This window comes from Cibotium barometz, chromosome 22 (assembly GCF_041138505.1).
Source record: "Cibotium barometz isolate CiBa-2024 chromosome 22, ASM4113850v1, whole genome shotgun sequence".
In the NCBI taxonomy this organism is placed as follows: Eukaryota; Viridiplantae; Streptophyta; class Polypodiopsida; order Cyatheales; family Cibotiaceae; genus Cibotium; species Cibotium barometz.
This window is the reverse complement of record NC_141067.1, coordinates 37164521-37187098: the sequence shown is the minus strand read 5'-3', so window position 1 is coordinate 37187098 and position 22578 is coordinate 37164521. Positions and strand designations below refer to the sequence as shown.

Genomic DNA, 22578 nt, shown 5'->3' with positions numbered 1-22578 from the left:
CCTATCCCAATCCGAGGATAAAGCACAACTGATAAATTACCTTCCGTGTTTGTAATCTTGGTGTTGTCTTTTTCTCTACATATGCCGCATGAGTTGCATCCAGAAAATTGCTTTCAGCAATACATGTGTCAACGCTGCAAGATGAGAAAGAACAAAACTATGTTAAGAACACAATTACGTTAGGTCTTTCTGGTGCTACGGTTCTTTCGATGTTTTTAGATTCTTATGCAATCAAGGCTATCATATCTTCAAAAAGATGCACCGTAGTTTCAAAAGAACCATGTTTCCAACCATATAATTCTAGCTGAGCTAATCAAGGCTTACACCATATGTTTCTCAAATATTTGCACGGATTTTGATTTCAGACAGTTCTTGGGGTAAGGGAGGAAGGATGGTGTGTGGAAATTTCTGATGTTGAAAGCTTTTCGTGTAAATCATTGGGCATCAAGAAGGAGCATAGTCAAGAAAATACAACTCACCAAATTATGATCACTAAGGGACCAACATTCAAGAAAGGGAATCGAAAGGTCTTGAAAGCATGTGTACTTAGACATATAGTTGATATTTATAGCTTGTGCAAAGTCCACTCAATCTAGCATCACATTTAACTTACTATGTGTACTTACACATATAGTTGATATTTATAGCTTGTGACTCAATCTAGCATCACATTTAACTTACTATGTGTACTTACACATATAGTTGATATTTATAGCTTGTTACTCAATCTAGCATCACATTTAACGTACCATCAAATAGAGTAGAATCCAACAATATAAATTTTGAAATAAACAAGACGCCACACCTACTTCTAGCCCTGCAAAGATTGAGCCAAGTGCACTGTCTCAATCTATAGACCACTAGAGCTCCTCTCATAAATCCAAGATTGCCAGTTAAAATATAAGAGCTAATGAAAACGAAAGAGGGAACATGCCAAGTGAACAAGTAATCCAGACAAGGTCAGCAAGCCAGCTCCCTAGGATCACGGCTATTCAAAACAACACCTAAAAGGTAGCCAACTAGATTGGATAACAGGGTGACAAGAGGGAACATGCACACGTGAACAAGAAATATATACAAGGGCAGCAAGCCAGCTCCCTAAGATCAAGGCTGTTCAAAACGACACCTTACTGGTCAGCCAACTAGATTGGATAACAGGGTGATCCATGTGCAAACTCCCCCTGACACAATTGTTGGTTGCAGTTGGTTGCTTGCATCCTACTCCAGCTGTCTGGCAGCCTTGATCACTTTATTAAAGTATTCAGTACTAAAAATCGTTGATTCATGGACCATGAATGAACATCATTAGAATTACCATAGATTTCCAATTCTGACCTTATCAACAAGGATTTAACAGCCCCTTCCCAGACACACTCCAACACAGTCCACTTGATCAAACTTTGGGCTTGAATGTCAACAAGGTATTCTCTTTCCAACTCCACCTGTTTAGCCACAAATCAAAGAATTGTCAGGATCACTTTAGGAAATCTCTCTCTCTCTCTCTCTCTCTCTCTCTCCAATTTGGACCCCCCAGGCTTACATTCATCAAGGCACCTAGCACAGCACGAACATGACGGTGTGTGGTATGGCAGATGGTTCAGACATCAACTTCCTAGGCTTGCATTGGAGTCGTCAAGGCAACTAGCAGTGCAAGGACATGACAAGGAATGCTATGCCAGGCTTCCAGAGTGGTCATGGGCTTTAGATGGACCGTCAGCCACCATTTCATTACAGTATGGATGCGCAACTATTACCTCTCACCACGCGAGACATTACCAGCTCATCCACTCAGGACGACTCCAACTACAAACTCATCACATGGATGGATTGACTAAAGCTGCAGTTCTACAGGCATCATTTTTTGCGGATTACAAATGATGACTTCATCTAGAATCCTGGCTATCTATGAGCATGCAGGTGTGGGGATTTTCCATCTACTGTATCACTTCATCACTTCAGTAATAAAGTATTCTTCTCTCTCTCTTTGCTATTGTACAATTTGAGTTTAAAAGTTTTATATTGTGAAAGATCCTGAGTGTTCCCATGCTCTTCTTGTTGTATCCTCTTACATGATATCAAATCTCCAGCTCTGTACAAACTTCTTTGCTAATTGCAAAAAGGTAAGCTAATTGAGGATTTGCCACCAATTTCTGACAGCTCGGATGCATGTGAGAGGCAAGGGGTGGCAGCCTCGGTCGGGGATGGGGAAGCGGCTGCCATGGAGTCCTCCTGGGGTCAGATGATGCCCAAACCTGCCAAGGATTTAAAAAAACCCAAAAATGATAAGCACCTGAAGGCGGAGGGAAGCAAAACTAATTAGGGCAGAGCTCAGAAGGTAGCAAGCGGAGGAGAGCTGGGAGGCAGCGCTGACTGGATCAGGGCACTGTCGGGGGCTGGGGGAGAGAGAGGGACGGGGGGGTTGGCGAGGGGGGAGGCGATCAGCTAGGGGGGCACACTGCAAGCCTGCGCCAAGCGCACTAGCGGGCGGCGAGCAGGAGGGAGGGGGGAGCCAAAGGAAAGGCGGAGGGCTCAAGCAGTGTGAAGGCGGGGGCAGCGAGGAGGGGGGACGGGAGGGAAGGGAAGGCGAGGAAGGAGATGAAGTCTGGAGGGCTGGAGGCGCATAGAGGACCGGGGGATTTTTTTATTTTTTTTTAATTTGGGGGGGGGGGGGGGGGGGGGGGTGCTGGCGGTGCAAAGGAGGAGGCTGCGCACAAGGATGGGAGGGCGCTGAAGCGATGGCAGCGGCAGGTGTACAAACCGGTCTCGAACAACAAACGAAACTTTTACTTCCAATCCCCCTGGTTTCTACCTTCACCCGTATCCACTTTCACCATGATCTAGACCACGTCTTTAAGGACCACCTGTCCCATCATATTTCATCTCTTCATCTCTACATTCCCATATCCACAGTCACATTCAAACTTTCGTCTATCATTCATGATTCCACCCACGCCAGCTTTCCCTACACCACATGCTCCTCATCCATTTTTTGTGTGGGATCTCAACCACAAAATGGGTGATATGATGAGGAATCTAAAGCCACAAGGCTCCACCTCCTACGGGAGAGAACATGCTGATCTCAGCACGTGAGATGCAAAAAATCCTCCATCAACTCACCCATGGCGAAGAATTCATAATGGAAATGCCTGGTGTCCGGCCTTAGGTCCTTGCACTTGTCCTGTACACTATGTCGTCGTAGCATCCAAAAGTGGGTTGCACATGACATCCCCTCTTGCTTAGCTTTGGTAGGAATCAGTGGTCTGGTTTGCCTCGGCCTCAATATCAACCACCTATTATTATCATCTACGAGAGACCCGAAATGTAAACTTGTTACATGTCATCCATGAGTAAACTAGATGTCAAGACAACATGAAAGAAGTAAAAGATTAGCTGCCGAAAGGATAGAGAAGGACAATGTACTACATAGACCTTGTATGCACAATAAAGTGGGCAGCAGAAGAACCATATGTTGGGGTTCAAAATGTGCCGTCCTCCTCATGAAATGTGTATCTGTCCTCAACATCAACCACCTGCGGGGCTGCCTCTTTATATCGCTAAAGCAAGTCTCGGATCTGGAGCAGGAAAGTGGAGAGTTTGGGTCACAGGAAGCCGGGGTGTCTGCCTCTGTGGAGGCATAATGCTCTCTCTCGGAGGACTCCCAAGGTGCGTGATGCCAGCCTGCTGCAGGTCTGGAGGGTGCTCACTCCATGGGGATGTCCAGCTCTGTCCTGGTTCACGTGTCTCGGGAATCTCATACATGCTGCTCTCTGCTTGGAGTCAAAGAAGTCAGTGATAAATGTCTATGTGGTATCTCGGGCTGCTGCCTCAATAGTCTGTCTCTGTGGTGTCTCAACTCCAGTAGATACAGTCCCAAGCATCTCTGATCTCTGTAATGCATCACCCATAACAAAGGCCCAATTCCCTCCCTAGAGAGACACTTGTAGAGTCCGCGTATCTCTCATAGTAAACTGGGCATCTAAGTATGTAGTGCTCCTCAGACTCTCTCTCTCCAGTACTACATAGCCTGCATACCCCCCTGTCTCGTGGGATGCCCTCTGCTCTCTCCGTCTCAATCTGAAGGCAGTGTGACAGCACCCTCTGCTGACCAATGGCAATCCTCATGGCATGGGACGTGTGTCTGTGGAGGTAACTCGACCTCTCAATGAAACCGTTCCCCAACGACCCTCCAGAAATGCTCTCTGTAGGACTGAAGCTTCGGGGAAAGCTCAGCTCGTGATATCCATGCCTTGTCTGAGTGAAGTCTAGTCACATCTAGACGGATGATGTGGTTGATCTCCTACCATGAGAGATCAAGGGGGACTCCAAGCTGAACTCAAAGGGGGGGAGGCGGTCCATCCCAAAGCCATGTGATCAAACCATATACAGGCAGCCCATCCCAAAGCCATGTGACTCAAACCATATACCAACAACTGCTATTACCTGACTGCCTCGAACATGGCATCTATGACAAGAGGGGCTGGATCCAAACTCGGACAATACTATGGCATGTGGCACTGAGAGCATCATAACCTGCAGTTTCTCCACTCTCTGCCAGTCCTGCTCTCCCAAGTCTGGCCCAAGAAAGGCACCCCATACATCATTGCCCGGTGGACGAAATTATCAAATAACAAACATTTGGTACTAGGTTCTTGGAAATGGGCCTGAAAACATTGATGCTTTGTGGACTCATCAGTGTATTGATGATTTGTGGACTTTCACAAAGATTTGACACTATCCCAAATGCAAGGTTGATCAACAGGTTCAAACAATTAAAGGTGGAGGATGAGGTCATTTGGACCACAGATAGCTCTTTATAAGCAAGTAACAAGTTGGGTATGCACACAGCAAAGATTGACAGATTAGGAGGAGAGGGCTCTACACTGCAGAGAAAGTGGCATCAATATTCTTTTACATGGATGGTAGTGTACTCCTAGCACCCTCAGCACACGAATTGCATGAACACCTCAATGCACTATGCCTTCTGCAAAGATAAGGACTTGAAATCCAACCATGGCAAAACCAAGGTCATATATTTCAATAGGAGGTGGTGGACTGCAACAAAAAGGACTCTGTGGGCATGGTGAAAGCTCACACTTACTAATGCTTTCAATCACACAGTTTCACACTTTCAACTCTGCACATGTTTTCTATGTGCATTTTAGATCCAAAGCTAGAGATAGCCTCTACAAAAGAGTGTACAGTCCTTGTGACCCTCGTTCCTTGTTTCTGAACACCTTTGTGCCAAGATGTACTGCTTGCGTCAATGCTGGCCCACTTGCCTCCCTGTTAGTTGTCTTTATCATAACTTTAACACTAGCCATTGTTGGTTTTGATGGGTTGAGCTTGGTTTGGAGGTTGTCTTTGCGCATACAATTATGGGTCTGATTGGCAAGCCAAAAACTAGAGTAGCAAACATCAATATCATGTTTGTGTGTAAGGTGCCTCGGACTTGACATTAAGAATTGGTATTGGAACAATCAAATCTGTAGCTCTTCTGGACCACAGATTTCCAAGTATACTCTTACGGTTTTAAATAAGAAGAGTTGAGAAAAAACCTGTTCCTCAGCAATTTGTAACTCTTGTAGCTTTTCTTGTACAACCGATTCAAACCATCGTTGCTGTTTTGCTGAAGCCCTACATGTCAACAACTCTTTCTGTGCATGGCAGAGCAGTTGAATGCAGTTTTTTAGTGAGCAATCAACCTCTTCTTTTGCTGAAAGAGCTGCATTGAGCTGTTCTTGAGAATGCTTAGCTTCACTTCTTGCAGACTGAACCAGAAGAGCGACCTCATTTCTGCTGTGTTCTTCAGTTGCCTGTCAAAGCAATAGAATATATATTTGGTCAATGGTGTACAAAGCATAATCAAACCTCTACCACATAGCCCCCGCTGTTCCACTGCTTGATCAGACCTTCCATATTAGGCTGATAAGATCTACAATCTTCATGATATCCATCCCTTCAATTGTATTTTGTACTACTTAAAAATCAGACAACATGCAATGCTCTACACTCATGCATATCACTGTGATCACAAGTTCTTTTACAAACTTTTCAAATCAGTTTGCATAAGATCCTTTATACCTCAGTAAGGAGGAGGGTGGGTGATCTTCATACTTATCAGAAAAGAAAAAAAAAGTCCTAATTTCACATACTAGGAGAACCAATAGAGACGGTGGAATCCTACACTTACTTGGGCCCATCCATTACCAAAAGTAAAGCTGTCAAGGTTCACCTTAGTAAGGGATATAGTTCCCTTACAAAATTGAAACAGAAATTTTTCCAAGCCCATATTCAAGATCCATAAAGAAAGAGCTTGGGACGGTCCGCCAAGCAGTATGGAACACCTTTCTGGGGAGCTGACCTTGAAGGATTGGGCCACGATTGAGAAGTCACAAATTGTGATGTTCCTTAGGCCCATTAGGAACAAACCCTGATTGCCACATGGGTTATGCTTGCACAGTTTGAAGCTTCATCCCTTCAGTTGGATGCAATCTTCCAAACACATTTGTCATCACAGGATGAGGTCCCTAATAGGATCATCAACTTAGTTATCCATATATCTAGCAAGCACTTGAACTAAGCACAGATACATAAGTCCCTTCCTTCTTGAAATGAAACCGCGGCAAAAAAGATTGGTGACTCCTAGATGGGGAACAACAATCACCAAAGGCTCGTAGCACCCCCAGATTGTATGTAAGTCGGAGTTCCAAGCATGAAAAAAATCTGGCAGGCCAATTAAGCTTCGGTAGCTATGGATTGAATGTGTTTCAAATTCATTGCTTGGTGTAGCAGAGATTATGGGGACCAGATGTGTTCCAAGTTCACTGTTCAAGGTTTTTGAGACATGATGTGTTCACAATCTACTGTTGGAAGATTATGGGTGTGGTATGTCCATCAGCTCATCATTCTATACTTGGAGTTCACTGCACGCTGGTGTGGGAATTCAGACCCAAGCAGATTCCCTTGGTGCTCAGGGTGGCATTATGTTTTGAGGAGACAGGTTGGCAGGTGTGTCGTGGTGTATCTGGTATCTGCAGTACCAGGGTGTCCATGGTCGTGTCTTCGTCAGCTTCTCTTCTTCAGACATTTGAATTTTGAGCTGCAGGAACTAGGTCTTATGTAGGTTTAAACCTCTTATTAAGTTAATGCAACTCGGGATACATCTTTGTAGGTCATCAGGCTTCATGACGTAAACAGTGTCACGGTGGAGAATTCATAACATACAAAACGTCAAATCTGAAATCAGGAAAAAAAAAAACAGATTCAGAAGGTTGTATGACAATAGTAGATACCAGTAGCTCCAACTGCATGACAATTTTCTGATTTACAAGAGTATCCTGCAACTGCGAGTAAACAAGCAGGAAAAAGACACCAAACTTGTCAAACACACGAAAACAGCTCATTTAGACATTATGTAAGACCTATCTGCATAAAACGTACTTCTTTTTTTTTTTGAAAAAGAAACGAACCTTCAAAGAAGTCTGCACAGAAGACCTGAGATAAAACTCTAACTTTTCCTTCTCAAGAGATGTCCGATCAAGCTGTCTTTTCATCTCAGCAAGCTGTAGCAGGAGTGAAACAAATCAAAAAGGTCCTTATGAACACCCAACCTTCACACATACTCCAACTTCAACAAAACCACAAGAAAAAAGCTTGGAGCAAACAAAGGAGTGTTTTTAGCAATGTATTTAGAAGAGTCGTTGGCTAAAACAACCCTAGATGTTCAGGACTTTGGAATCACGCAGGTTACACTCGTTACTTACCCATGTTACAGAGGTGTTTGGAGGAGTAAGGAAATGATCTAGCAGTCAATACTTGCATCTGAACCGAAAGGTTCTCCTCAACAACGGGCGAGACCGTGAACTGATCCTCATCAAACCAGACTGCCAACTGGATTGAGTAGCCCTTGATCTTGAGAAGATATTAGAGTTGCTTTCAACGAGAACCCCGCTTGTACTGGTGCAAAACAACCTGCTCCAATACTAAGACCTCCTGGAATCCTCTGTCATCCACCAACTCAGGTTCATCCTCATCCAACGGAGCACTCAACTCTGGCCCATGATACTCTACAAGGTTGCTCAAATGAAACGCCGGATGCATCCTCCAATGGCTCGGTAACTCCAGCTTGAAGACTACATCACTAAGCTTCTTGATAATCTTGAATGGGCCTTTCTTCTTCCGAGCTAGTCTGGAAGTAACTTCCCCAACCTATTTGATCCTCTGCTTCATGATCTACACATAAAGCCAATCTCCTTCTTTGAGGTTACTACCCCGACGATGTTTGTGAACCTCCTGGGCTTGCTTTGTCTACGCCTTCCATATTTCTTCCCGAACTTGTGCTGATAGCTAGTCCAAATCGTACACCATCTCGTCTCCACCATAGTTCCTGAAACCAACCTCTTGTAGAAACCAAAGTGCGGTAGACTAGCAGTCACCCTTCCAATTGTAGTCCAAATAAATAACAAATTAACAGGAGCTAGAATGCTCCAGAACTGAAAGGAAATCGACACCTGTTGGGCCCAAAGCTTGGCGCCCCTTTCGGTATTTCTTTATTCAAATTCAATGAAATGTATAACTAAGTACAACAAAGCCAGTCCAGGAAAGTAAACCTGCATGTCCAATCTGGCAGCCCTCAAGACCTCTTAGCACAGAGGATTCACACACAGATCTGCGTCCCACAAAAGCAACACACTAAGCAACACACTGTGCTTCCCTCTAATCAACCAAGACAATTCAACAGGGTAGCCTTGAGCACACATCTGGCTGTTCCATGAACATGGTTTCAACTCAGTTCAAATACACATCCACTGTCCAATCTCTGTTTCCACCCTTCAAACTGCCATACCCCTCCTCTCACAAGGGGCCACATGACACAACTCTGCAGAGCAGACATAAGCCAGTGGAAAGAAAGAAAGATTGATATGTTCAGAGCTTACCAATTTTAATGCGTGGTTCTGCACCAGAGGGACTGACCGTACCAGTCTGTACTTGCAACAGGCTGTCTGTACTTTTCTCCCTGCAACCGCCTGACTGATGCACCGACTATACTCTGATAAAGCGCCGCCTGCAGCTGAAGATGCACCGCCTACAAGGACTGAACAGGATTGTACCCGCCTGTACCTGTCAGTACAGGTTTGTAGTACCCGGCTGTACCAGTCCGTACAATACTGTACGTGCAACCGCCTGTGTTAGAAGAATCTGCAGCAACCGTACCCGCCTACGTCAAATGGCTGCGACTGTACTATTCTGTACAGTACCCGCCTGCGTCAGATGGCAGCGACCGTACTGTTCTGTACAGTACCCGCCTGCAGCCCCTGTACCGTACAGGTCAGAACCTGCACAGCAGCCGCCTGCTGTCCGGACCCTGGTCGCCAGCGCCGCCTGAACCAGCCGCCACCTGCTCTGTACGGCCTGCAGTCACGTGGTCTTTACGGCCAGGTTCTGTACGACCTGTATTCTGGGCTGAACCCACCAGCCATGGAGAGGCTGAAGGACAGCCCTAGGGGCAGCCAACAGTACATGAAGCATTTATATGGCTCTAGGGCATGTATGGGGCAGCCCATACAGGCTGCCCAGCCCACCAGACTGCCTGCAAAACAGTGTCCAGTCCCTATAGATTCAGGTGCATGATGCCCGGCCAGCCATGAAGAAAAGCGCAGGCTTTTATGTGAATTTTCCAGCATTAAATGCTGAATTTACAGTCGTGGGACAAAAAGTGAACTGGCTGCCTGGATATAAGCTGGCCAACTGCTCATTGGGAGTAGTATAAATAGGAGAGCCACAATTCATTTGTGTTATCTCATATTTCACCAAGTGCTCAAGCAATCCAAGGGGCCAAGACAGCCAAGGGCTTGCTAACGCAAAGGGGTGAAGGACTGAAGGTCAAGGGCAAGGATTTCTCAGCCAAGAAAGGTCAAGTTTTCTGTAATTTCTTTTCAGATTTACATCATCCTAATAAAGAAAATACACCATCCGTGGTGGGGGCCCTACAGAGGGTATTTGGGACCCAATATTGTGTCCTCTCCTCTCTCCCTCTCTCTCTCTATTTTCTGCACATCTTCATTCAGTTTTGTGCGTTAATTCCGTCGAGAAAAGTGTGCTGATTTCTGAGCATTGAAGTTACCGTTCTCCCCCGAAGCTTCTACATGTTACAGTGGTATCAGAGCCTACTTCAAGTGCAAAGATTCAGCAAAGAAACCAGAATTTTTTCTCGCTCGTGTGGTTGGTTTTCAGACGCTGGTGGACTACCCCCTTTCGGAGTGACTCCTGTCCCTCGAAGGATGGTTGGTTTTCAGCCTCCAGATGTCTCCCACACACAGTGGATGGTCAGATTGTGCTCCGGAAAGGAAGTGCGTTTTCCTGCTATGGCGAGCTTCGACGACAAGAGAGACCAAGAACCATGGGACCAGAGTGCACCGGGCAGCCCAGCTAGGGCACCAAGCTTGAGTGTTACAGATATGTTCCAACAGATGATGCGAGCAATCGCAGACCAGACAACCAAGTTGGAAGAGCAGAAGGCGCAGATCTTGGCTCTGGAAGAGCGTACCCGTTCTCCAGCGTCGCGTTTTCCATCTCCTCCTCCCTCTCCTTCCATATCCCAAATTCCAGATCCTCGACACAGGGACCCTCTCGCGGGGTCACGACCGCAACCAAGCTCTTTGCTTGAGTTGCATATGCGTGCATTGGAGATCCGACAACGTGAAGGCGAAGCCATGCGACACGTAGAACACGAGCGTTACCTAGCAGCTTTGGACGCCAAATTGACATTGGCGGCGCCCTCGAATCATTTTTCCAAGAAAATGAATTTCAGTAAGTATAATGGTAAACTCGACCCCACAACTCTCTATTCATGGTTGCAGCACTTTGAAGCTTACTTTGCCACAATTAGAAAGACATATACTGATAGAGCGATCTTAGCTAGTTGGTACTTGGAAGGTGAGGCCATCCCTTGGTGGACTCAGTGAGCTCATGCCCACACCAAATTAGGTATGGCAGCTTATGTGTGGGACGAGTTTGTCCGCGACCTTGAGCAGCGGTTTCTATCGCCCCACTACCTTGATCGACTCGAAGACAAGTTCAGGGGAGCGCGTCAGAATGCGCAACCAGTCCTTCAGTTTGCCAATGGAATTTCGACTTTATGTTTGCAATTAGGCTTATCTGATTCGGACAAGAAAGGGCAGTTTTTGTATGGCCTTGACACACAAATCCAATGGGAGGTGCGTATGTTTAGGCCAGCCACCTTTGAAGACACACTCTCGCTTGCGCAAAGTGCATAAATGAAGCATAATGGTGGCAAGCCCAAGACTTCCCACCAAGGCTACCGCCTCGGGGACAAAGGGCCAGAACAAGACGGGGTCTTCCCCAGACAGAGCCCGGGAGCCTCTGGCTCCAAGAACTCAAACAATGCATCTAAGCTTACTCCAAACCAGAAAGCGGAGGCAGGTAAGACAGGTGGCAAGTTGAGTGCTGAGGAGCTTTCTCAGTACAAGGAGGAGGGTAGATGTTTCTTTTGTCGTACAAAAGGACATACTTCTCGGGAGTGTCCTAAGAAGCCTCCAAAGCCTGCCGCCCCTGCCTCCACAGCTTCCGTGGTGAGCTCAGCTCCCACAGACCCTAGTGGTTGCCCCTAGTTCTTGAAATCCTGATGCTTCAATTGGAGCAATTATTAGTCGGGAGCTCGAAGATAAGCAGAAGGACGCCCATGACCAGGAGTATGAGCGCAACGAATTGCTCAAGTCCTTTGGCTACATAGGTGGCCAGAGAGTCGTTGTCTTGTTTGACAGCGGCAGCACGGAGGATGTGGTCATGGAACAGGCCGCTAGGCGGGCCCGTTTCGGCCTGACTCCTATGGACAAACAGGTTGAAGGTTTCCGCTCATAAGCCACTTGCAGGCTAAGCGAGCAGTCAAGAAAGGCGCACATTGTGCGATGATATACATCCAGACAGCCCATACGGTGGCCAGTGCTTCCGAGAAGTACTCGGCTCTCCATGAAAAGTTCCAAAAGATTTTTCTTCGAGACAATCTCCCTCCCCAACTCCCCTCGTCCAGACCGGAGGACCACAAGATTGACCTCCTCCCAGGCTCAGAACCCTGAAGCAAGTTTCTGTATCGCCTTTCCAAGGCAATGGAATCGGAGTTGGACCGCCAACTCCAAGAATTGTTGCAATCTGGCTTCATCCGCCCCAGCATGTCGCCATTTGCAACACCGATCTTATTTGTCAAGAAGAAAGATGGGTTTTCCCATTTGTGTATCGATTATTGTGCACTCAATAAGCTGACTATCAAGAGTCGATTCCCGATGCCTCGAATTGATTATATTCTCGAGAGGTTGAATGGAGCAAAGTTGTTCTCGAAAATTGATTTAAAGAGTGGGTACCACCAAGTGCGGATTGTAGAGGGGGACATCCCCAAGACAGCCTTCCGTAAGGAACGGGCCCACTATGAATTGGTCATGCCATTTGGCTTGATGAATGCCCCAGCTACATTTAACCACACGATGATGCGTGTTTTCCGGGATTTGATTGGAAAGTGTGTTCATAATTTTGGACGACATACTGGTATTTTCAACTACAGTTGACCAGCATGACATTGATGTGGAGAAAGTCCTTAAGTTGCTGGAAAGCAACGAGCTCTACGTCAATGAAAAGAAGTCGGAATTTTATTTGTTCCAGGTGCATTACTTGGGATACATAATTAGTGCAGAAGGCATTCGACTTGATCCGGCCAACGTGGCCGAGATTGTCAACTGGGAAGTACCTCAGACAGCCTATGACATCAGATCCTTTGTGTGTATATGCCAGGCATACTCCACCCACATACGACAAGTTTTCTGATCTCTTAGCGGATCTCACCGATCTGCTAAAGGGTGTGAAGACAAGAAGGCAAAAGATTCGAATGACTCCACGGGCGTTGGGAGGCATTCAAGAACCTCAAGGTGGCTTTGTCAGAAGCACCTTGTTTAGCACTTGCCTTGTGGGACAAGCCATTTCAGGTAATCACCGATGCGAGTAATATTGCAATTGGCGGTGTGTTACAACAGAATGGTCATCCAGTAGCTTACATGTCTCGTAAGTTACTGCCTGCAGATTAAAATTACTCAGTCTACGATCGTGAACTCCTTGCAGTTATTCAGGCCTTGAAACATTGGAAACATTTTCTTTATGGCTGTGACTTTGAGGTTCACACTGACCATCAGGCATTACGCTGGATTCAGACAATGCCAACAGCACAGTGGAGTGATCGACAACATCACTGGAGCCAGATATTCCAGCAATTCGGTGGTATGATTGAGTACCTTCCAGGAAAGGCCAATCCAATGGCCGATGCTTTGAGCAAGAAGGGAGAAGTGACTTCGATTCAGACCACTAGACTCGATCTCGTTGGTACAGGACTAGATGACATGAAGCACACGTACGCGGATTCCGAGTAATTCGGTACACAATGGGAACAGGCATTGGATGCCACAGGACCATGCCACTTTCTGATACGCGATGGTTGGCTTTTCTACAAAGGCCGGCTATGTGTCGTGAGGTCGTTCAGGGCAGCTCTTCTCCAAGATGTCCATGACGCCATTACTGGTGGTCATAGGGCATGAATTCGACTCTGGAGAAATTAGAACGACAATATAATTGACCAAAGATGAGGCGAGATGTGTTTACATATGTACAACGTAGTGATATTTGTCAAAAGGTGAAAGCTCCTCGTGGAAAGAAGATAGGGTTGTTACAGCCCTTGCCAATTCCTGAGGGTCCTTTCCAAGATATTTCAATGGACTTTGTCACGAATCTGCCTCCCAATCTGAGTAAGCGTAATACGCAATGCTTAACTATTGTTGATAGATTTAGCAAATTTGTTATGCATATTCCTTGCAAGGCCAATGTGACCGCCAAGGATGTTGCCCAGTTGTTCATTCGGCATTGGTACCCGATTGGCGGGATTCCTAGGACCATAGTGTAAGACCGAGATGCCAAGTTTACCAGTCATTTTTGGAGGGCATTGTTTGATAGCTTTGGTACTAAATTGAATTCTTCCAGTGCATTCCACCCACAGACAGACGGCCAGACAGAGATATATAACTAGTTGGCCTTTGATGTGCTGAAGTGTTATGTCCACGATCAACAAGGTAAGTGGGAATCTTATTTGCCTTTAGTTCAAGCTATTTTGAATGATTCTTTTTCTTCAGCTATTGGCACGACTCCATATGAGGCAGCATTTGGAAGACCTTTCTAGTCATTGTTGACCAGGACCTCGTCTTCAGTACCTGAAGCGAACAGAATGACAGAGTATTACCAAGAGATTTTAGAATCAGTAAAAGACAAATTGGCTAAAGCGCAGGAGGCCAATAAAGACCAAAGGGATATGAAGTTTTCGGAAGGGGATTGGGTTTATCTTCGGATTATGAAGCAAAGGTTGAAACAGGTGGGCAAGTGATGCCCAAAGTTGTCTTTCAAGAGCTTCGGACCTTTTCCCATCAGGAAAAAGATTAATGAGGTGTCTATGCAGTTAAAGTTACCTCCGAGTTGGACTATGCACGATTACGTCAATTGGTTAAAGCCATATGCAGGTCCAATCCCTTCAGAAGTCAAAGCGAGATAGAACCAGATATTGTTGATGAAACAGATCCTTTTGCACCATTTCAAGCATGGCTCCGACCGAAGACAAAGACAGTTCCTCACAAAGTTTCAGGACCGAGGGACCCACGAAGCAGTATGGCTTGACAAAGAGGTTTTTTTTTTAAGACTATCCGGCGTTATTTGGAGGCTATGCAGCTTCCGTCAAGTTAAGCAAAAGGGGATGTCACGTGCATCCCGCACTTGGATGCCATGACATATATGTACAGACGGTGCAGGACCTGGGATGGTAAACTGGTCCCATGTGAGCCCAGTCCGGGACGAGTCAGCCAGGGATCCATCTCAGTCGTCCGAGGTCAGGTGTGCATTGTCCTGCACAGGAGTCCAAGGTCAGGTATACACTGTCCTCCACATGAAACAATGCCAATCCGTGCTGTAAGTCTCCCTCTGGAATGATGGCAGTGATTCTGTGTATCTAGTATGGTACCAGATGCCAGACCATTGTGTAGATAGTTAGGGTTTGCTTTTAGGAATAGGGGCCAGCCCATAGGGCTACCCCAAGTCTTAGTGTGGGCATTGGGGATGGTGTGAAACCACCCCCATGAGGGGGGCCAGGAAGGCCCTGGCTGAACCCACCAGCCATGGAGAGGCTGAAGGACAGCCCTAGGGGCATGCCAAGGGCAGCCAACTGTACATGAAGCATTTATATGGCTGTAGGGCATGTATGGGGCAGCCCATACAGGCTGCCCAGCCCACAGACTGCCTGCAAAACAGTGTCCACCCCTATACATTCAGGCGCATGATGCCCAGCCAGCCATGAAGAAAAGCGCAGGCTTTTATGTGAATTTTCCAACATTAAATGCTGAATTTACAGTCGTGGGACAAAAAGTGAACTGGCCGCCTGGATATAAGCTGGCCGACTGCTCATTGGGAGTAGTATAAATAGGAGAGCCACAATTCGTTTGTGTTATCTCATATTTCACCAAGTGCTCAAGCAATCCAAGGGGCCAAGACAGCCAAGGGCTTGCTAACGCAAAGGGGTGAAGGACTGAAGGTCAAGGGAAGGGATTTCTCAGCCAAGAAAGGTCAAGTTTTCTGTAATTTCTTTTCAGATTTACATCATCCTAATAAAGCAAATACACCATCCGTGGTGGGGGCCCTACAGAGGGTATTTGGGACCCAATACTGTGTCCTCTCCTCTCTCCCTCTCTCTCTCTATTTTCTGCACATCTTCATTCAGTTATGTGCGTTAATTCCATCGTGAAAAGTGTGCTGATTTCTGAGCATTGAAGTTACCGATCTCCCCCGAAGCTTCCGCATGTTACACCAGAGCTCCAAATCGCGAGGAGCTCGGACAGACCAAGACTTTGGCCAACATTTCTTCCATCTACTGCTTGAGCCTTGTCATCTCGGGATGACTCATCCGATATGGGGAACAAGACGGGGGCTCTACACCAGGAGTGAGATCAATGTGGTGGTCCTCGGGCCGTGACAGAGGTGACTCCTCAAGCAAATTGGCACTAAACAAGTGTCCACGCTCATCCAAAATGTGATGTCTATCTGCCACCAAATCCTCAAAGTCGTCAAGCTAAATAGCCCGGACGTATACCATACATGTATGACCAACCCTGCGTACCACCCGTTTCATCTCAAGGGTGTATATACCTACAACACGGCCTATGTGAGACGGCAAGGACTCCCCAATCACCTCTAAGGAGCGGTCGTAGGTATCTTGGAAAGTCAACCTATGCTCCTTGTGGTAGACTACGCCCGCATGATCATAAAACCATGGGTGGCCTAGAATAATATTCACCCAATCCAAAGGTGCCACCTTGACGTTTAGAAAAACTCCCCAAGAGCTAACGAGGCATCCTCCAAGGTCTTCGCAACCCAATAACTAGTTCGAGCTCTTCTGCTTGCCTCTAGTAGCGGTCGGCTAGGACTACGCCACAGGTGTCCACCGTCATAGGCAACTTCAACCACTCAACCACACGGTCTCTAATGATGTCCTCTAAGGCTCCTCCACCAAAAGAGTACGGACACCGGATGTCCATGAAGCATCCCTCGACACGTCATTGTATCATGCCTGCCGAGGACCACTGAAACCCTCCCATACCGAGTCAAGTGAAGGGCAATTGCTATATCATACAACCATGGGTGGCCTAGAATAATATTCACCCAATCCAAAGGTGCCACCTTGACGTTTAGAAAAACTCCCCAAGAGCTAACGAGGCATCCTCCAAGGTCTTCGCAACCCAGTTAGCTAGTTCGAGCTCTAAGACTACGCCACTGGTGTCCACCGTCATAGGCAACTTCAACCACTCAACCACACGGTCTCTAATGATGTCCTCTAACGCTCCTCCACCAAAAGAGTATGGACACCGGATGTCCATGAAGCATCCCTCGACACATCATTGTATCATGCCAACCGAGGACCACTGAAATCCTCCCAAACCGAGTCAAGTGAAGAGCAATTCTGGTGCTAGTGGGAATGGGAGGGGGAATAGATGGTGCCAGTGCCGTAGATACTACTATGGCACACAAACTAGCCTTCTCCTTGGACTTCTCCTTGTCCTTACCATTCTTCTTCCTCGTGTTCTTCGAACAGTCCCTTCCAATATGCTCGATGGAATCACAATAAAAGCCAGTACTTTCCAACTGCCATCTTAGCGCGATGCTCCTCATGGATGAGGCGAGTCACTGAGGCTCTCCCAATCGTTGTATCCTTATCATTGTTGCCCTTGGATTGGCTACCCTTGTCTTTGCCTTTCTACTGTTGAGTCCCAAACTTGGAACTCTCCCACATCTCGAGGCTTGTAGCAAGACTGAAAAATCACAGGGCAAATGTGCACAAATGCCTGTGTGCAAAGATGGTGTCAAACCATCCATAAATCACTCAATCTGCTCTGACCGCTGGATAGTCCTTGGAAACATAAGCAAAAGCTCCCAGAAACGAGTGACATAGTCGGTTATCAATTCGCCATGTGTCTACATAAAATGCTCCCAGTGTTTCTTCAATTCACGCTAGTAATCTACGCAATACTAAATTTCTTCAAGACCGTCTTGCACTAGTCCTCCCAAACAAGTCATGGAGTGGTGCCTAAAGTGGTCTTCCCACCACAAGAGAGTGGCACCCATCAAAGCTGTATGCACCAGATGGAGCTGAAAAATTCAATTCACGCTAGTAATCTACGCAATAATAAATTTCTTCAAGACCGTCTTGCACTAGTCCTCCCAAACAAGTCATGTGGAGTGGTGCCTAAAGTGGTCTTCCCACCACAAGAGAGTGGCACCCATCAAAGCTGTACACACCAGATGAAGCTGAAAAATATTTGAATCACCTAGTGTTGCCATCGTGGAAACCATCTCGCAAGTACAACTAGTGAACTTGGGAGGCTTCAAAAGCTTCAATAATTGAGCTCGTTCTTCTCCGTCCATCTTCCGTTGAACTTGGGAGGCTTCAGAAGCTCCAGTAATTGAGCTCGTTCCTCACGAGGCATGGAGGAAGAACTCAGCAAGCCAGTAGTCCCTCAATGTCAAGCCGCTAAAGGTGAGCAAAAACTATCCGAAGAATCTGGTGTGGAGGGAGTCCGTGAAGGAGACCATCGGTGACACGAACGACGTATCTCGTGTTGACTACGTGCAGGTGTAGAATGATGACTTGCAGACTGCGAGCAAAGCTCCAGTGCATACTTGCCTACATCCAAATCTTGCTCCAGAAAGTTTTGCCACTTCATCCTCGGAATCATCCAACACTTGCTCTGAAGCACGGGCCCTTATAGATTCCAAATCCAGAATACTTAGGTGCTCAAAGTGCCAACTCCATTCTGTCAAGACACATGCTAGGTGCTCGAAGTGCCAACTCCATTCTATCAAGACACGCAGATATAGCCTTCATTTTAGCCACATGCATGTCCATGGATGCCTTCACACTGAGAAGCAAATCAGTGAGTTGTGAATCCATGACAAATATCAAGTGATCAATGACCAGGTGAGGAATTTCAGCCTAAGCCATGAGGTAAGGGTTTGGTGGAGCAAGGAGCACAACATACCCTAATTAACTTAGGTGCGGTGAAGAGAACCCAAATATTCACTTCCCCAAACCAGAATTTGTACACTCTTGGAATCTAAGTGCTATGTTAGCCTCCAAAAAATAAGCAAGGTGGTTTCACACCTACTGCTAGTCGGTTACTTGGGGGAGATTGGATTGTGCGTCGCGCTTTCAAGGACAATGTATAGCTAAGACAGCTATAGTTTTTGCCAATCAGGTGATAGGTCAAGTGGTGAGGGTGTTTGCCTAGGACCAAGAGGTCCTGGGTTCAAAACCCCCCTTGGTGCTTCTTCGGTGGCATCACCTACGGGCAGATAATTAAGCGCCTACTGGCAAGCACCTACAGGCGGTGCAAAATCAGTAACTACAAGAGGATCTTAGGCCCAAAGGCCAATCAGAAAAAAAAAAAGACAGCTATAGTTTTAGTGGGGCGGAAAGTGACCCACCTACAAGTACAAGGTAGACAACAGCCAAGGCTCGGCATGGACAGCCAAAAAGGAAATTCTGGACCAGTTTTGGGCAACCTAAGCATGTGCAAACCAGCCTGGCTAAAGGGCCGAGAATTGGGCACCTTTTTAGTCCATTTTGAATGCATATCTTAAGTGACTTTTTTGACACTTTTGTAGGGCTTGCAAAAAGACCAACTTGTGTAAGTTGGACAGGAATTTCCTTGTAAAAAGGTGCCTTCAGCTCCTCATTCAATCATCAAGTATCTGCATTCCATGGGCTCTTTAACGCATCTAAGCACACATGTTTGGAGGAGTAAGAAATTAATAAGGCGGCCAGCGCTTGCATTTGAACGTGAAGTTTCTTCTGCAACTTGGGCTGAGATTAGCAGAAAATGATCAATTTTTTTGTACTTCAAACATTTCAATGTGCATTCATTCATTGTCTATAATGCAAGAAGTTAGATTAGGATTATTTATAATTGTGTTTGTGAATCTTCCACTGCTCTTCTCTTTCCATTGACATTCACACAGCACTAGTAGTCTTAAACATAAGGACTAAAGCACCCGTGTAAAAAGAAAATTCTCATCGCACAAACATATAGAACGCTTTACTCATCTGAAGTTATGTTGAGCCATGCAGGAGCTACTTGTGTCATTATATGACTAGACAGATTGTTTAACCAGCCTGCGCAACTCCTACCACTGTATTGGTGGTCTGCATGTGCCTTTCCATGTCCATGCTTAATTGTTTATATTACAACAGCAAAAGAGGAGCATTTACTTCGGTAAAGGCTTTCATCTTCAAATTATTGCAAGTCAATCCACAAATTGATGTTGAATCCTAGTTTTGCAAGAATTACACGATGACTTCTGGCTGTTCCGAAGATAGTCTTAGAGATTGACCACCCAACCACAAGATGCTGCAAGTGCCAAAACTTTTCTGTTTCTGCACAATCCACTCTTGTAGCTGTCACATTGAAGTCCGCACCCTCTTGAGTATATCACTTTGATATAATGTGTCCAAGTCCTCCAGAACAAGCTACTTTTTGTCTGGAACAAACTTTAGGCCTTAACCAACTTCACCGTCATATTAGCTTGGAAATATGTTTGACATGGAATACTTTTCGTAATACTTGTTCTGTATGGAAAGTTACATAACTCACTCTCAATCTTGTTTAAAGATCTAGAACTTGCATGCAAGCCCTGCTCACACGTCACCTGAAGAGGAATTAAAATCTTCAGCACACGTCATCTGAAGAGGAATTGGAATCTTCAGCAAACACTGCTACACTTTCCCAAACCTTTTCTCTTTTGTTCTCAAAAATATTTTCCCATCACCAGTGTGTGTCAACACGTTGGATTGTTTGCCGCTTGCTGCATGTACCAATCAAAATTAATCTCTAGGAAAGCCAAGTTACCAGCCTTTAAAACTATCAGATTTTTGCCAGCTGCTGATCTAGTTAGCTATTTACTCCTGTCATAGGTTCATTGTGATCAAACATAAGCTTCCAAATTCATTGAATCAATAAATGTTTTGTCTGCAGTTCCTGGTAATCCAGATCAACAATTCTAGAATCTACTTTATGAAAATATCTTCACACAAAGCATTTTATGAGCATGAAGACCCAACTTACTCCATGGTAAATGGAGCATATCAGATCTACTTGCCCATACACAGATCTTACTAACTCACTGGCACATAAGATCTTGTTGCCCATCCCCAGGTCTTACTCCAAACTTAATGGTGGATGTCAGATCTAATTGCTGCCTGTGCAATTCAATTGTATGCAGTCTGGACAGTAATTTTGGCTGGAGAATTTGTACTCAGACCCAGCATTTTAAATCCCAAATTGTAAAAAGAAGAAGATATGAGCCTCAGATCTCTTTTTCCAGCACGCAGTTCAGACCATGTGCCCAAGACAGCATGAATATTTTAGGAGCAAGCAGAACAAACAAAAATGCATCCAAAATCAAGAGAGCCATGTGAATCAAGCATAGCTGCATGCAGCAGTAAGTACTCATACTAAATTTCCTTGTCCATACAGTTCATTGAATTTGTAATTTCATGCTTCATCTTAATAGTCAATGACATATAAGAAGCATGTAGACAGAGTATGGATGAGGGGAGATCCCCTCCCCCTTCCATAAATCATGGGTTGGTGAGGATCACCCAGATTTCGAGCAAGAGGCATAAGTGTGTTAACGCCCTCACAGAAAGATTTGTGCATGTCCATGCCGGTCTATATGTGATGTTGAGAGTGCACAGCATTGCCTTCTTCAACATCTGAACCCTTTTCAAAGCAAAAAGTCTTTTGAAAATCTTCAAGTTAGTATGATAATAAATTCATGAATGTTGATTTCACAAGGAGCCTTTACCAAACTTTTAGGGCAATATTTCTACAGAAGAAGGTTTCTTTCATGGTTGATGATGGCAGGTGTTATACAGATTCAAACAGAACTTACAGAACAAAAACAAGTCATAAAAACTCTACCGTAAGTCTGCAATCTGCAAGCTCTTGCCGTGTTGACACCAACTCCTGCTCTTTTGTATTCACCTCCACATGATGCAAGCCTCTTCCAAGCTTTGTGCTTGATGAGGAAACTGAAAGCCCTTTGTCTGAGCACACAAACTGATTTACACATTTGCTTTGTGCACCAGTAAATGAATGCACTCGACGCAGCGCATCTGCAATCTCCTTGCTTGCTGCACATTGCATATCTCGAACTAGGATGGCACTCTGCCAGAGACAGGACATGGCAAAGTAAGCGTGGTTTGTACTCACCAAGGTGAAAGTAAAGGGCTTGTAAATGCTTCGAGAATAAAACTGAAAAATCGTGCATTCTTTCTTAAAGGTTGCAAAAGCATTTATAGCATAGTGGTGAGGGCATTCATCTCCCAGGATATGGACCCCGGTTCAAACCCTGCTAGCTACACCCGCTGGCACCCGGCACCATCAATTACTATCAATAAACGCTACATATAACCTCTCAAAACAAAAAGTTGCAAAATCACGTCACAATCTTTCCAGAGAATCAAAAAAGTCCCTACCTGGGCCACAACTTCTGCCATTTGCAACTTGGCATCCTGTAATCTCCGCTTCAGCTCATCAATTTCGGATGACTTTACAGATGATTCATTTTCCAAAGCTTTGATTTTTGCAGATGCGCATGAATCTGAGCTTCCCCCTTTCTCCATACTGAAAGGAAATGCACTCTCCATGACATCATTTTCAACCACTCTGTTCAATGTGCACACACTTTCTATGCCATCAGCTTTGCTAGCTGTGCTCTTCCCTTTCAAACAAGTTTCCCCATGGTTACTGCTGGCTTGAAGATTCTACAGAAAAGCAAGCACAGAAGAACTCATGATAAACATTGGAGATGAAGCTTTCATTGCCATGATTGTAGACAAAAAACTCCAAGAACTATTTTTTAAGGGCATGACTTCATGAAAAGTGGGGGGAGGGGGGGGGGAGAGAGAGAGAGAGAGAGAGAGAGAGAGAGAGA

The 22578-nt window shown here is 45.6% G+C and overlaps 1 protein-coding gene across 4 annotated transcripts in view; it reads right to left on the bottom strand.

The window, feature by feature from the left end:
- The window catches only part of LOC147626574 (uncharacterized), a 28521-nt gene that overhangs the window by 4435 nt on the left and 1508 nt on the right, over nt 1-22578 (bottom strand). For all 4 annotated transcript variants that reach the window (XR_015268618.1, XR_015268616.1, XR_015268617.1 and 1 more), the window contains exons 3-9: nt 22121-22408; nt 21564-21809; nt 7470-7562; nt 7293-7343; nt 5556-5813; nt 1336-1442; nt 41-134 (exon numbers count right to left, since the gene is read on the bottom strand). Coding sequence is in view for 1 of the 4 variants with exons in the window: in XM_086816626.1 (XP_086672752.1) it covers nt 41-134; nt 1336-1442; nt 5556-5813; nt 7293-7343; nt 7470-7562; nt 21564-21809; nt 22121-22408 (1137 nt within the window). In the remaining 3 variants the exon portion in view is untranslated. The remainder of the gene's footprint in view (nt 1-40; nt 135-1335; nt 1443-5555; nt 5814-7292; nt 7344-7469; nt 7563-21563; nt 21810-22120; nt 22409-22578) is intronic.